The 15,994-nt window shown below is 34.3% G+C and overlaps 1 protein-coding gene and 1 pseudogene across 1 annotated transcript; both read right to left on the bottom strand.

Moving 5' to 3' along the window:
* Window positions 1–3,736: 3,736 nt before the first annotated feature.
* On the bottom strand, window positions 3,737–4,669 carry LOC125351051 (olfactory receptor 5K1-like). Its single transcript, XM_048345799.1, has one exon. The coding sequence runs from the start codon at window positions 4,667–4,669 to the stop codon at window positions 3,737–3,739; it is 933 nt and encodes a 310-aa protein (XP_048201756.1).
* Window positions 4,670–14,582: 9,913 nt separating this feature from the next.
* Window positions 14,583–15,505, bottom strand: LOC125351271 (annotated as a pseudogene).
* Between the last annotated feature and the right edge of the window lie 489 nt (window positions 15,506–15,994).

The following is a 15,994-nucleotide window of genomic DNA, read 5'->3' as shown; positions in this document are numbered from 1 at the left end:
ACTTAGTAAAAATGTGATTTATTTTGTTTGTACTGTATACTAGTGATATATTTCTATAGTTTTTTATGCTCACACCAGATTCCCTTAATCTTGAAAGTTAGGTGTTCATCTGTTCTGATCATAAGTTTTATACATGCCACCACAATAATGTGTTAATATGTATTAAAGAAAAAAATAATGTATTAAAGAGATGTGATATGCTTGTTACATTAAAATTAAAAATATTTGTGAAAAACAATTCACAAGTTTTGTCATCTTAGGAAGATAAAACATGGACTATGGAAAAATATCAACAATGCATATTTCTGGTAAAACTAACTAGGATTTAACATGTGCAAATAATGAACTAAACAGAAAAATAGAGAATTTAATTTACAAAGAGCAAAATATCTAAAAAAGTATTGTACAACCAGTATGTTGTTGGCATTTAGGAGGCTGGGGTTTGAATCCAGACCAGGCAGAAAAGTCTAGAAGGATCCACCCCTAATTATCTAGCATAATGCTGGACTATAGGCAAGGTTCAGTTGTAAAGCACCAGTCATGAGCAAGAAAGCTGATCATAGAAAGGCAAATGACAAGCATAAGAAAAATGTGTTCAGTTGGGATGTGGCTTAGAGGTAGAACACCTGACCAGCAAGTGTAAGACACTGAGCTGAAACTAATAACACAAAGAAATAAAAGATTCTTAAAGTTATTATATTACTGTATTACAAAATAAAAACAATGGAAGGATGCTGAAAATAATAGCTAAAAACAATACTATTTAAATCACAAAATTCTAATGAGCATGTAAAGCAGGAGAAAATATATTACTTACTTTGTAGACGTATTAGTAGCAAAGACATTACAGAAACAATAGGCACATCTACTGTTTAGATCTGTTTTCTAATATCATTTGCTAGTCACAGTAACTAGGGTTATTTGAGGAAATGTATGAACTCTAGGAATGGAGGACAAAATGCACAAAATGAACTTGTGCCATCTTGTAGTACAAAAATAACGTAAAATGATGAAATCCCCACAGCAAACAAAATATATTAACCTACATACACAATTACATATGAAAACGCAGGGATATAGGAAGCAAAAGAAACAATTCCATTTGAAATATATGGAATATTTTGTTCAAAAACGATGCAATGTGATAACAATGACAATTTAATTCTGTCATTTTTTATATCCAAAATGCAGAGCTAAATACCAATAATGAAAAAAGTATCTGAGAAATTCAGCTGAGGGCTATTCTACAAAATTCCCCAACTGTATTCCTCAAAAGTTATCAATGGCTTTGAAAACAAGGAGTGCATGAGAAAGTGTCATAGCCAAGAGCAACCTGATGAGATACAATGAGACCTTTTGGAGGGGGTCCAGTAACAAAGAATATGAGGAATAAACTATGCGAATCTGAATAAAGCAAGAACCTCATTACACAATATGTATTAGCATTGGTTCACTAATTAAAAGCAAAGAAATGTAAGTTGTCAATAACATGTGGGAATGTGTATGTGTGTGTACATATGTACATATTTTGTAAATTTTCATGAATATGATTGTTCTCTTTATTTTAAAACAATTCACTTGAAGAAAAAGATATCATGATAGGACACTTATTATTTATTTTGGAAGGAATGGTTTTTTTAGAACCTTTGTTTGCTATGCTTCTACAGTACATGTGAACCCAACTTCCAGCCCTGTTTTTTTTTTAACTAGTTGTTTGAAGATGTAGGTCTCTCTACACACCTGTGTGTAATTCTGTGTGGAGATCACCAATTTAGATGTCTCCTCATCCCAAGATCACAGGAGCAAGCTGCCTTTTGTGGAGATATGTCTTCACATTTTTGGGTAGCTTAGAACCATGAATCTCTAAGTCTTAAGTCTCTCAAGTAGCGAGCATTTCAGTCATGAGCACCTGTGATGGCTGTATACCTATAGCCGATTCTTTCCAGAATTTAGTCCGATAGCCATTGTGAACCCCATTATTTTTTCACTTTCAGACTTACCATTGAATTCAAATGTCATGTCTTATTACAGCAAGGGTAGTCAACACAATTGAAGGTGTATCTTAATAGCAAAGGGGTTGGTTGCCTGATAAGTACAGGCGCTATTTATTCAATTTTTAGCCTTGGCACAAAAACTTACTGAGAAAGAGAAAATTCACAGAAAAATGCATCATCATCTGCATTAGATTTTCATTAACAAAGAATCATGTTATCTTCATTATGGAATCTTTTGGCAAATAATGCTAACTGTGTTATCAATTTTAGCATGGCTCATTGTAGAAGCCATGTTAGGGTGTTCTTAGGACACACATGGCTGTTGTTCACAATTATGATATACTATACCTTTATTTTCATAACCATTTATCTGTAGTCTAATAATTAGGAGCCTTCTGGAAGCTATACACTTTACAAAATATTTTATTATGCTATAGAGCATAAGATGAAAAACAAGTAAGTAGAGAAGCCATTTTATACTTCACTGTAAAATTTATACACAAAGAATTTATTAAATAATATAAAATTTCTTGGCAATAGTAATGATATCATGATTACAAATGGAAATTACTTTGCTCTTTGAAATATTTGTTGAAATAGTTATTGTCATGAGGTCATCAACTGTATGAATTTTTATCTTGTTAAAATGAATTTGCATTAATTGCATGATTTTCTGGCTTCTCTGAATTTTGAAATTAATATCAGGCAAAATTGGATCCATATTTCCCTTGAATCTCTGCCATGTGTCTCTCCTACTTCACCATGAATTTCTATGCTTTTACCAAACATTGCATGATATGGTGTTTATGGCCATGGTATATTTAAACCTGGCACTCTGAGTTCTGTTACAGAGTTCCATCTTATTCTCTGTTGGCAAAATGTGAATTTTAAGTAGGTTTATAGGCATGATAAAGTGTGTAAAGACTTAATATTTTTGAAAAATCCTAACATGTGTACCACTGAAAAGTTATTTGAAAGTTAAATTAGTGTATGAGGAATTGCACATAAAGAATCGCAAATATAAGAAGTAGGTGAGGACAAGATTGTAGCAGTTACTATTCACCAGTTGCAAATATAACACTTTTCCAAAGCAAGCACCAATGTTAAGATCTATTGACTATATATATCATAAGGAGTGAGGGTTCATGCTAGTCATTTGGGTCATTTCTTTTCTGCGTGTTTTCCTCATCTGTGAATTTCTTTGAGTGCTAAAGTTGATTCTCATTTTGATGGGCACATGAAAATAGGCTGTGCAAGATTTCACATCCAAACACCATAGTCTTTAATAATTATTTTCATATACATATCTTTAAAAATTAAAAAAAACCTTCATTTCCTAGACTAAAGTCAAGATGAAGATCCAATTAGAACATACTCTTTATTTACCATGGATATTGTTGTTTAATATCAGATTAATATCTGAAAATTTCTATTGTGCTTAAATATTGAGAGTTTATCAGCTATCTTTATATATGCATATAATACATATGTATATACATTATTTCAAAAATTGTGACTCAGAAAAATTACCTTACTCCTGTTTGTCTTAGTTCCCACAATTTTCAAGGGTATTTGACCAAAATCTCTTGTTGTGGAGCTAAACACAAATATTGTCATTCTTTTTAGAAAGTTACTATTTCCATAGTAAAATTTTCTACTTTATCAGTATATGCCAATTTAGGCAAAGTATTTTTGAATTGAAATAATCCATTTCCAAGGATTTCCATGTTTATTCCATAATGTCAAAATCTTCTATTGTGCATTATTCTTCTTATAACATTTGTTACTTCTTTATTTCTAAGACTATAAATGAAAGGATTTAACAATGGAATTATTAGTGTATAAAAAACAGCAACAGCTGTGTCTTTATCCCCTTCACTATCTGAATGTGGCTGAACATACACAAAGAGCAGAGAACCGTAGAACATGGACACAGAGAGGAAGTGGGATGAGCAAGTAGATAAAGCTTTGCTTCTTCCCCCCGTAGACTTCATTGTGAATATAGTTAAAAGAATACAGAAATATGATATTAGGACTACAGTCAAAGTAAAGATTTGAATTAAACCTGCCAAGATAAGTATCATCAAATTATTAATATATGGATCAACACAGGAGAGTCTGTATAAGGGAAGCACATCACAAAAGAAGTGATTGATTTGATTTGGTCCACAGAAAGTTAACCTAAACAATAACCCTACATGAACAATGGAATGCAGGTGTCCAATTATGTAGGCTCCTGTGGTCATGAGAATGCAGAGTTTCTTGGACATCCTGGTGTGGTACTGTAGTGGGCTACAAATGGCCACATAGCGATCATAGGCCATTGATGCCAGGAGAAAGCAGTCTACAGTTTCGGCTAAACAAAGAAAATAAAATTGAACCATGCATTCATAGAGGGATATCATTCTTTTCTTTGAAATCAAGTTCTGTAACATCTTTGGAGTAATGGCAGAAGAGCAGCAGGAATCCATGAGAGCCAGATTTCCCAGAAAGATGTACATTGGTGTGTGAAGACGGCGTTCCATGTAAATCAATGCCACCAATCCCAGATTACCCACCATGGTGACCAGATAGATGGCAAAGAACACTACAAACAGGAGGACCTTCAGGTCTGGCTGATCTGTGAATCCTATGAGGATGAATTCAGTTGTTGAGGTATAGTTTTCCTCAGGCATTATGACCTAGTGTGTCAAGATAGGAATTAGGAAAATATAAAATCTAACTGAGAGATATCTTTCACTCAATTTCCTTTTTATGACTGAGAAGTTTGTTGAGCCCCTCCCCCTATTTCCCTAACATCCTCCCATGTATATTGAATACAAGTAATGGTATTTCTTGAATACTTGTTCCCTTAGCTTATCAATGGTTTTCAAATGTGACAGCTAAATTTCACAAAAATATTGAAAAATTCAGGGATTATGCTTAAAACAGGAAAAGGTATAATTTTATATACTTGTGAAAGTACAATGTAAAAATATAGGAAATAAGGGCTGGGAATATGGCCTAATGGCAAGCATTCTTGCCTCGGATACATGAAGCCCTGGGTTCAATTCCTCAGCACCACATATATAGAAAAGGCCCAAAGTGACACTGTGGCTCAAGTGGCAGAGTGCTAGCCTTAAGCAAAAAGAAGCCAGGGACAATGCTCAGGCCCTGAGTCTAAGCCCAAGGACTGTTAAAGAACAAAACAAAACAAAAATATAGGGAAACAAAATTGGTTTTCTTTTCCCAAATAATTACAGTCATTTTTAAAGATTCTCTAAGACAATTTTAAATTCAATGGTTCAACACACAATATTTTTAACAGTTTATCATTACTGTATATTTTCTGGGCTAAGAAAATATTTTACATATGCAAATGTTAGATCTAAAATGCATTAGGGTATGATAAATTCTAAAGTACTCTAGGCATTCACACACAGTGAAAGCAAAGGAGGAGACTATTAGGAGAGGAGCACAAAGTATGCAATTGTAGCCCCTCTGTATATCACCTTCATAATAACAATAAAAAATGAAATTGAAAAAGAGAAAATAAGACATTTTAGACATATGTGAAATAAATATTGAAGACAATAATAAAAGTTAAAAAAAGAACTGAAGAGGATAATTTTCATTTTTAAAGATAATTACTTTGGAAAGCTAAAGAAATAAATGTTCATACATTTCCCTTCTATTTCTGCACACTGACCCCCCATTTTTATAAATACTGAGTTGGTCCATGTTGATTTTCTCTCTATCTTTTTTTTGAGGGGGGGCGGCAGGGAGCTGGTCCTTGGGTTTGAACTCAGGGCCTGGGAATTTTCCCTGAGCTTCTTTTTCTCGAGGTTGGCATACTATCATTTGAGCCACAGCTTCATTTCTGGCTTTTTGGTTGATTATTGGAAATAAGGGTCTCGCTGGCTTTCCTGCAGGCTGGTTTTGAGTTCTGATCCTCAGATCTTCAGCTACTTGAGTAGCTAGGATTTTAGGTGGGAGCCACTGGCTTTCCACATGGTTCTCAAGTTTTTGTTTTTAAACAAATATCCCAATTCTTCCTCTTTGAGGGGGAATAGTCAGGCACAGCACTTTGTAATAAAGTTATGTTTTAAGACACACCAATTCCATTTACTGATTTATGGAGTGTATCTCTTATACCTAGGGCAATTCATAATTTTGATATGACATTATTTAGAAAAGGAGCAAGAAGTAGTTGACATCGGTAAATTTTTCCTTATCTTATTGCAGAAATACGTAGAAATAATAAGTTTGGGAGACCACCACGATAAAAAAAAAAAAAAAAGCTTGAAGTGAAGCTGTGGCTCAAGTGGTAGAACAACAACAAAAAATAGCCTTGACTAAAAAAGCCAGGGCTCTGAGTTCAAGACTCAGGACTGGGATGCAAATACACAAAATGATAATCTGTATTATGCCCTAGTAGTCAAGTAGCTAATGGGCTGATCTTTGCTAATGCATAAAAGATAAAAAGAGAAAACCATTTATATTCTGATAGAATTCCTAAAAGAATAGCTTGTTTCATCTTTTTTTTTTTTTGGCCAGTCCTGGGCCTTGGACTCAGGGCCTGAGCACTGTCCCTGGCTTCTTCCCACTCAAGGCTAGCACTCTGCCACTTGAGCCACAGCGCCGCTTCTGGCCGTTTTCTGTATATGTGGTGCTGGGGAATCGAACCTAGGGCCTCGTGTATCCGAGGCAGGCACTCTTGCCACTAGGCTATATCCCCAGCCCATCTTTTTTTTTTTAATGGTGAACGGAGGGTCATGTTGTGGATTGAAGGTAGTGAGTTATATCTCTTTTTTTTTGAGATTATTTTTTAAATTAAATTTTGTTGACAAGGTGTGCCAAAGGGGTACAGTTACATAATAGGGCAGTGACTACATTTCTTGTGATATCTTACACCCTCGCTTCTCTTTTATACATTTATTCATTTATGCATTTATACAATACCCAGTGTACCAAAGTCATATACAGCAGCCCTGTGGCATACGCCAAAGGAAATTCACCTAGAACTTTAAATATAATGTCAACAATAGAGTTTGCTTATCCTTGTCTTATATTGTCATACATACATAGCTGTTGAGCTATTTTGAGCTATTTTCCTGATAATTATGTAGACATGAAAATTTTCTAAAATTATTATTATTATTATTATTATTTGGCCAGTCCTAGGGCTTGGACTCAGGGCGTGAGCACTGTCCCTGGCTTCTTTTTGCTCAAGGCTAGCACTCTGCCGCTTGAGCCACAGCTCCCCTTTTGGCCATTTTCTGTATATGTGGTGCTGGGGAATTGAACCCAGGACCTCATGTATACGAGGCAAGCACTCTTGCCACTAGGCCATATCCCCACCCCTCTAAAATTATTGTGTTTCATCTTAAGTAACTGATTGTTACATATGAATTAAATACCATTGACATAAACCCTGTTTTTAAATGGGTTTTATTTCCATAATCATCAAAAAGAACATGGTGGAAAAGCATTTTCAAAATGTTAAGTATAAACCATGAAATGGGTGCCAGTTCATAACTTTAATCTTAACTACGGAGTAAAATGAGATCTGGAGGATCATGATTCAACCACACTCTGGGAACATAAGTTCCTTAGACATCATCTACAAAATAAACAGCCAATAGAAGAACTGGAGACATGGCTCAAGTGTAAGGCTATGAATTTAAATCCCAGTTATGCCAAATACATGCACACATTGATTTATACATTTGGAAAATACAATGAATTTCAGTATTGTTTCGCATGTTAGAATCACATGTCATTTTATGTTTAGACGAGCTAAGGATATAATAAAGGAGATTAAACTTAGAATATTCAAATCATAAATGATTTCAAAATGTAATTGTGATCATATCATTAAAATTAGTAAAATTCTTACCTTTTTTCACAGAAAATAGGTTTTTGTCATTGCTTGCTTTATGGTGAAGGTGTCAGAGTTTTAATGTGTACGTGCATTGTGCTATCCAATGCATTTGAGATGAAAAGAGTGAAAATCTCAGAGATGACCGGCTGGTCAGTGATGGCAATTATGTCTCTCTCTCTCTGCAAAGTTAAACTGTTCATCAAATACTAAAGGGAATTCACTATAATGACATCAGTGTATTTCTGTGGAGATATAAAAATACAAACCTCATGAAATTAATTAAGATGACTTATGAGACAAAGATAAAGTAACTTTCACTAAAGTTTGTTTGAAGCCCATTTTGTTGATTTGTATTAGCTCCTCCTCCTATTCCTTCTTTTTCTCCTTCTCTCCTTCCTCTTCATCCTTCTCCTCCACAATTTTCTTCATAATTCTCATCAAATTGACAGCAAACAATCCCTGGCTTGTTTGCTCCTTCACTGGACAAAGTGCAACTAATACAGTTTATGAAAAAAATAGCATTCAAAAAGGAAATGGGAAGGTGGGTTAGAGTTACCAAATACATGCATAAAATTATTTTGAAAACATTTAACCTAAATTTTCCTGACAATTAGACATGAAAATTTTCTAAAATTATATATATATATATATAATTGCAACACTAAAAAAGAAATAGCATGAACAATTCATTGTATTTATGGAATTTTTCTTACTCGTATACTAATAATAGCTAAGATAGTGTAAGCTTCAAAAAAGAATAAAAATATATGTCAATTTAATTTTTAAATACTAACTTGGCAACATTATACATCAGTTCTAGGATGTATTTATTTTCTAAGTACTACCATTTTATGATTTATTTTTCACTATTAAGTAGTAATTTTACTTATTTATGGGCACATTGAAGTATTTTGATGCACATGTACAATGTATCTGACTAAATCAGGGAATGTACCATTTCCAACATCTTAAACTTTCATTTTCCTTATGAATGAAGCTTATGAACTCATCTCTCCTAGTTCTTTAGACAATATGCTACAAATTGCCATAGGCTACATGCATCTAATATTAAGTAATGAGGACTCATCTGTAGTTACATGCTTTGCTTGTTATCTGCCTGATTTTCTTCTATCAGAGTATAATTAGCCTTATACAATAATTTCAGAAGAATTCTCTGATAAACAGTCTTTGCTTTTTCTTTATATTTTGGTTGTGTCAGTTGTAATTGTTGATTTAAAAATATTTTACAAGTATATATAAATTTAAAAAAGATAATGGGTTTCATAAGACATTTTCATTAGTAATGTTTATTTCATCTCAGATTTATTTGAGTTTTTTTCTATCTCAGTCTTCTGGTTTATTGATTTTGTTCTTTCATTTCTAAGGACCATCTTTTAAAACTATTTTTACTAATTTATTTATTGTCAAACTGATGTACAGAGGGGTTAAAGTTTCATATGCAAGGCAGTGAGTACATTTCTTATCAAACTTGTTACCTCCTCTCTAATTTTTCTCCCACCTTCCCCCTTCTCTTTTCCTCTCCCCACCCACCCCCCAGGAGTTGTACAGCTGGTTTAAGTTGATTTACAGCATTTTGTCTTGTAAGTATTGCTGTTGCATTGGTTTGTCTTTTACCATTTGTCTGTCCATTTTGATGTTCCCCTTCCCTTCCCTAGTTTCCATAAAAAATGTATATACAACAACCAGGGTACCAAAATCAGTTACAGGGACATCAGGGGCAATACCTTGGGGAAGAAAGATAAAAGAAAAAGGCATAATTTTACATGGTATGTTGAAAATAACAACAACAATGAGAAATCACTTATTTTCATAACTTAGCATCATCTTATGTATTCATATGTGCATAGCTATTGAGCTATTGTGATCTTCTGCTGGGACTATCCTAGACATATTCTAATTATTACCAATGAGGGAAACCATAGAGTCTATGTTTTTTTGGGTCTGGCTCACTTCACTTAGTATAATTTTTTTCCAAGTCCTTCCATTTCCTTACAAATAGGGCAATATCATTCTTTCTGATAGAGGGATAGAATTCCATTGTGTATTTGATCCATTTGGAATTGATTCTGGTGCAGGGTGATATATAAGGAATTAGCTTTAGTTTTTTACAGGTGTTGAACTAATTTTTCCAGCAACACTTGTTTAAGAGGCTGTCTTTCTTCTATCTTATTTTTTTTAATAGCTTCTTCATCAAAGATTAAGTGGCCATTGGTGTGCGAATTCATCTCTGGGTCTTCAGTTCTATTCCATTGGTCCTCAGGCCTCTTCTTGCACCAATACCAAGCTGTTTTTATTACTATAACTTTGTAACAGAGTTTGAGGTTTGATATTGATATTCTTCCAGTACTGTTCTTCCTGCTTAGGACTGTTTTTGCTAATTGGGCTCTTTTCTTGTTATAAATGGGCTTCTTATACTCCATTATAAGGTGGATTTGCAGCCTTATAAGGCTGACTGATATTCAAATGTATCCCACCACATTATAAGGATTTTCACTTCAAAAGATTAGTCATTTATCATGTGAATTGATACAGGAATATATATATATTTTGACAAAACCACAATTCTCTCATCACTTTCACTCTCTACTTAGTTGTAAGGCACAGGTTTAATACTCATTGCATGTGCTGACAAGAACCTACTCCTTTTACCAAGTGTGCTCTTGAGTCAGCTGTGTCACTCAAGGAGACTTTAGCCACTGCCTTAACTCCAGATCCAGGACCCAGACTCGATTTTTTTAAAAAAAAATTTATTCTTTTTTGTCAAAGTGATGTACAGAGAGGTTACAGCTTTATATTTAAGGCAGTGAATACATTACTTTTTTTTTTTTTTGCCAGTCCTGGGGCTTGAACTCAGGGCCCAAGCACTGTCCCTGGCTTCTTTTTGCTTAAGGTTAGCACTCTGCCAACTTGAGCCACAGTGCCACTTCTGGCCTTTCCAATATATGTGGTGCTGAGGAATCAAACCCAGGGCTTCATGTATTCAAGGTAAGCACTCTTGCCACTAGGCCATATTCCCAGCCATGAATACACATCTTATTCAATTTTTTTTATCAAGGATTTCCAAAGGGAATTAACCATATTTAAAATAGAATGTAGATAACTCATACCTATTAGTGTTGTATCTTTAAAATCCAGTATATACTTATTGTAAAAAGTAGTTTTATTTTGATATGTCCATGTATGCATTGAATGTACTTTGCTCAAATTCACCACCGCCATTCCATTTTCCTATTCCTCTCAGACCTCTTTCCCATGAATGGCTTTCCTTATGCTGTTTTTATATGTGTATATAATATACCTTGACTAAATATTGAGCGTTTTGGTGCAAGGCACATTGGTAACAAATTATAAAATCATTAGCTATGCCATAGATAAGCTTATTTCTCTAAGACAACAAAAGAGAGAAAGCTGGTTTTAAGGAACTATCCTTGCAATGGGGCTTGATTTAATAGGCTATGGTTGAGAAATAATTACAGCATGATCAGTCAAAACAATAAAGAAATAAAGTAGGCCTGTCCTACCTGGACAGTCATCCCATATAATGGTGTGCATGCGACACTGAAAGTTGCATCTTTTTGCAGAGTTCCATCAGACACCACACTGTATGCAAAACAAAAATAGTCCTCACAAAAATACTCCAGCCAGTTGTCAACCATAAAAAAATAACAACGAACTCCTAGAATGAGTGAATGAGTAGAGTGACTATTATATTTTTATCTTCAAATAATTAGTTTACCAATAAAAGAGTCAGGAGATAGACAAAAACTGTGATACATATGGCACAAGAAGAAACATGAAATAAAAATGTTTGTGAGGCTAATGGGATATTGAATTTAGCACTAAAATACTTCAAAAGAGCAATAATTAATATATTCAGAAGATAAAAGTAAAAAAACGAAGTTCTGAAGGCAATAGTACATCAAATATATACTACCATGAAAATGAAAGTAAAAATAAATGGAAATTTTGTAGTTGAAAAGTCCAATATGTGAAATAAATAGTAAACTTGAGCTAACAGAAGAAGGAATCAGTGAACATGGAGAAATAGTAGTTTTTGTAAACTCTGTACAATACCAAAATAAGGAATGAGGATAAGTCACAAATGGAGACGCCAGACAGGGTGTCAACATCCGCATATTGAGGGTATCAGGAGTCGATGAAAAATTGTCCATTAAAATTGAGGTTTACACTCCAAAATAATTTAAATCTACTAATACTTTTATTTATATATTCTTGATTTGTTCTTACTTTTATGTCCTATTTAAGAACCTAAATTGGTTTGTGTGTACTGGGTATACCTATGAATATTTACCAAATTAGTAATTTTTAAACAGGTAAATTTAAAACATTAATATTTAAAATTAAAACATTCCACAATAGACAATGAACATTATTATTTTAAAACTGTGTTGTAGAAAATATTTACTGATTGCCAAATGACATGCATTGGTTGAGTATTGATAGTATCAAATCACATGGTGAATGGCTAATGCTAAAGGTGTAGGATTATTTTATTATCCAACAATTACAAGTTGCTTTTGCTTACCATTCTCCTTTCTTTGACTATTCTTTTTTTTTTGGCCAGTCCTGGGCCTTGGACTCAGGGCCTGAGCACTGTCCCTGGCTTCTTCCCGCTCAAGGCTAGCACTCTGCCACTTGAGCCACAGTGCCGCTTCTGGCCGTTTTCTGTATATGTGGTGCTGGGGAATCGAACCTAGGGCCTCGTGTATCTGAGGCAGGCACTCTTGCCACTAGGCTATATCCCCAGCCCTCTTTGACTATTCTTAAGTTCTTCTTTCATGAACTAATATGTGGATTATTATATAATATATGTACTATTGTATGTTACATAATGTTACAGACATAAACTTTTAAGAGTGAATCATTATAAGTATGTACTATTATCACATTCCATATCTTTTAAAAGCAACCAGCTGCCAATTTTTCTGAAATTACTCTGCTGTCTAAAGGTATATGGTCTGATGCCTCAATATAAATTTTGATTCCTTGAGAGTGGAAATGAAGGTTATCAGTAACCTGATCTATTCACACTCCCCTCAGTCACCAAGACCTCTAAAATAGTTTGTCACGTTGGCTTTGTAGTGTTGTCAATCCCTATTTCCCAACCCCAGTAACTCATTTTCTAGAAATTCACTAGCTGTTTATGTTCCTTGTTTGGAGCAACTATCAAATTGTTGTCTCTTCTCCTGTGATACTATTTATTTTTCGTATTATTTAATAGACATCAGAGGCAATAATTTCCATTATCTTAATCCTAAATCCATGTGCAGAAAAAGAAGCACAGATTCAAATTTTAGATGCATTGGACTTCTGTGGATCAGCTTGGCCAAGCTCCTCAATATTTCAATCCATGAGGTTTTTATTTGGAAAAGTATGACATGGAAGTGTTTGTTAGAAGACATGAAAATTCTTGGCATATGCTTTACAGATAGTGCAGTAAATGAGTTCCAGTAAATGATTTTTCTTTGGTGTTTGTACATTTTTCTGGTTTGTAATAGAAAAACATGTCTGTCTTTTGAAAATAATGTGAGCATATTGATATTTTTGAATTAGAATTAGTATAGATGTTGGTTTTTTGGTTTTTTTTGTTTTGTTTTTTTTTTGGCCAGTCCTAGGCCATGAACTCAGGGCCTGAGCACTGTCCCTGGCTTCTTTTTTGCTAAGGCTAGCACTCTGCAATTTGAGCCACAGCGCCACTTCTGGCCATTTTCTGTACATGTGGTGCCGAGGAATCAAACCCAGGACCTCATGTATACAAGGCAAGCACTCTTGCCACTAGGCAATATTCCCAGCCCCAGATGTTGGTATTTTTAATGACCAACAAAACAGTTTTGCTACCAAGAAGGAAAATCTTGATTTATTGGATATATTTAACAACTATTTGTTTCATGGAAGATAGGCAAATAAGAAAAGCATATAAAAATTGAAATACATTGGGATGTCATTGCAAAGTTTATAATTTTAAATAAGAATTTACAAATAAGGAATTGTTATTCTAGTTCAGAAAATGTTACATACTAATATCAAATATCACTGATTAGAAAATTTGAAATACCTAAAATCAATTTAATAATTGAATTTAGTATGAAACTTGTTCCCACAATATCATACTGTTTATGAAGTGATCAATAATTGAAAACATGTAGTGTACCTGCTTCTGTAAGTGTTTGAGAAAATTTCCAGCATCCTTTATTTATACCAACTTTTATTCTAGCATTTGATGGATATTTTTAAATGACAGAATGCATTCTGATATCCAAATTTACACAACACCTTAGTCATTCAAATATCTATTAGTAGAACCTTTATTTTTGGAAATAATTAATTTCAAATACCAGCTTATTTATTTATTTTTTTTTTTGGCCAGTCCTGGGCCTTGGACTCAGGGCCTAAGCACTGTCCCTGGCTTCTTCCCGCTCAAGGCTAGCACTCTGCCACTTGAGCCACAGCGCCGCTTCTGGCCGTTTTCTGTATATGTGGTGCTGGGGAATCGAACCTAGGGCCTCGTGTATCCGAGGCAGGCACTCTTGCCACTAGGCTATATCCCCAGCCCCAATACCAGCTTATTTTAACATGTGAATATTTGGAGTACAAGTGGAATTTCTACATTCTCAGTACATATTGATTCATGAAAATTATTATTGAACTGAAAGGCATGATACTTATTTCCAAATGTTAAAAAATTATCTACTGTCCATTAGTCTTTTTATAGCATTTATTGCTTCCTTATTCCAAAGAGTATAAATGAAAGGATTTAATAAAGGAATTACTAGTGTATAAAAATAGCAACAGATATATCTTTATCCCCCTCATTAACTGAATTTGGTCAAATATACATGAAGAGTAGTGAACCATAGAATATTGATACAGAAAGGAAGTGGGATGCACAGGTAGATAAGGCTTTGCCTCTTCCTTCTTTGGATTTCATTATGAATATAGTGAAAAGAATATAGAAATAGGATATTAGGACTATAGTAATAGTAAAGGCTTGAATTGACCCTGATAAAATAAGTATCATCAAATCATTAATGTAAGGGTCAACACAGGAGAGTCTATATAAAGGAAGATTATCGCAAAAGAAGCGATTAATTTCATTTGACCCACAGAAAGTTAACCTAAACAATAATCCTACTTGAATGATCAAATGCAGGTTTCCAACAATGTAGGCACTTGTGGTCATCTGAATGCAGAGTTTCTTGGATATCTTGGATATCTTGCAGTGGACTACAAATGGCCACATGGTGGTCATAGGCCATTGCTGCCAGAAGAAAGCAGTCTGTGGTTTCAGCAAAATAGAGAAAATAAAACTGTGCCATACATTCATAGAGGGAAATCCTTTTGTCTGCAGAAAAATGTTCTGTAACATCTTGGGAGTAATGGCAGAGGAGTAGCAGGAATCCATGAGAGCCATGTTTCCCAGAAAGATGTACATTGGTGTGTGAAGACGGTGTTCCATGTAAATCAATGCCACCAAACCCAGATTCCCCACCACAGTGACAAAATAGATGACCAGGAATACCAGAAACAGCAGGGCCTTCAGCTCCAGATGATCTGTGAATCCTATGAGTATGAACTCAGTGGTGGAAGAGTTGTTGTCCTCAAACATCCTTACTTCACCTGCTGAGAGAATGAAATTGGGTAGATATAAATTCTAACTGGAGCACATAATTTTCCTTTGTTTCTTTTTCATTTCTTTATTGTTAAAGTGATGTACAGAGGAGTTACAGTTTCATAAATAAGGCAGTGAGTACATTTCTTATCTAACTTCTTGCCTCCTCTCTCATTTTTCCCTGCATCCTCCTCCCCCCATATAGTTTTGTAAGTATTGCTGGTTTGTCTTTTTATCTTTTCTCTCTAGATTTTGGTTCTCAGCCTTTTGGCTAAGTTCAACTGTAGTTTCCATTTATTTTTCAAACAATAGATTGTTTTCTTCAAGCATATGGGCTGTCAGTAGAATACAGCTACCTGTAATCTTGGACATTACTTTCCTTAGTGTCAATACCAATGACTTATGTCTTTAACTGTCAACATTCACTAAGGAAGATAATATACAAGGAGAATAACTCAACAACATTTGCCTTAATATTTCCAAGGT

Source organism: Perognathus longimembris, chromosome 5 (assembly GCF_023159225.1).
Source record: "Perognathus longimembris pacificus isolate PPM17 chromosome 5, ASM2315922v1, whole genome shotgun sequence".
NCBI lineage: Eukaryota > Metazoa > Chordata > Mammalia > Rodentia > Heteromyidae > Perognathus > Perognathus longimembris.
Note: the sequence above shows the minus strand (reverse complement) of the source record. Positions and strands in the feature narration are given on the sequence as shown.

Coding starts and splice junctions, on each gene's coding strand:
- LOC125351051 (XM_048345799.1), bottom strand. CDS start 4,669: ATGCCTGAGGAAAACTATACCTCAACAACTGAATTCATCCTCATAGGA.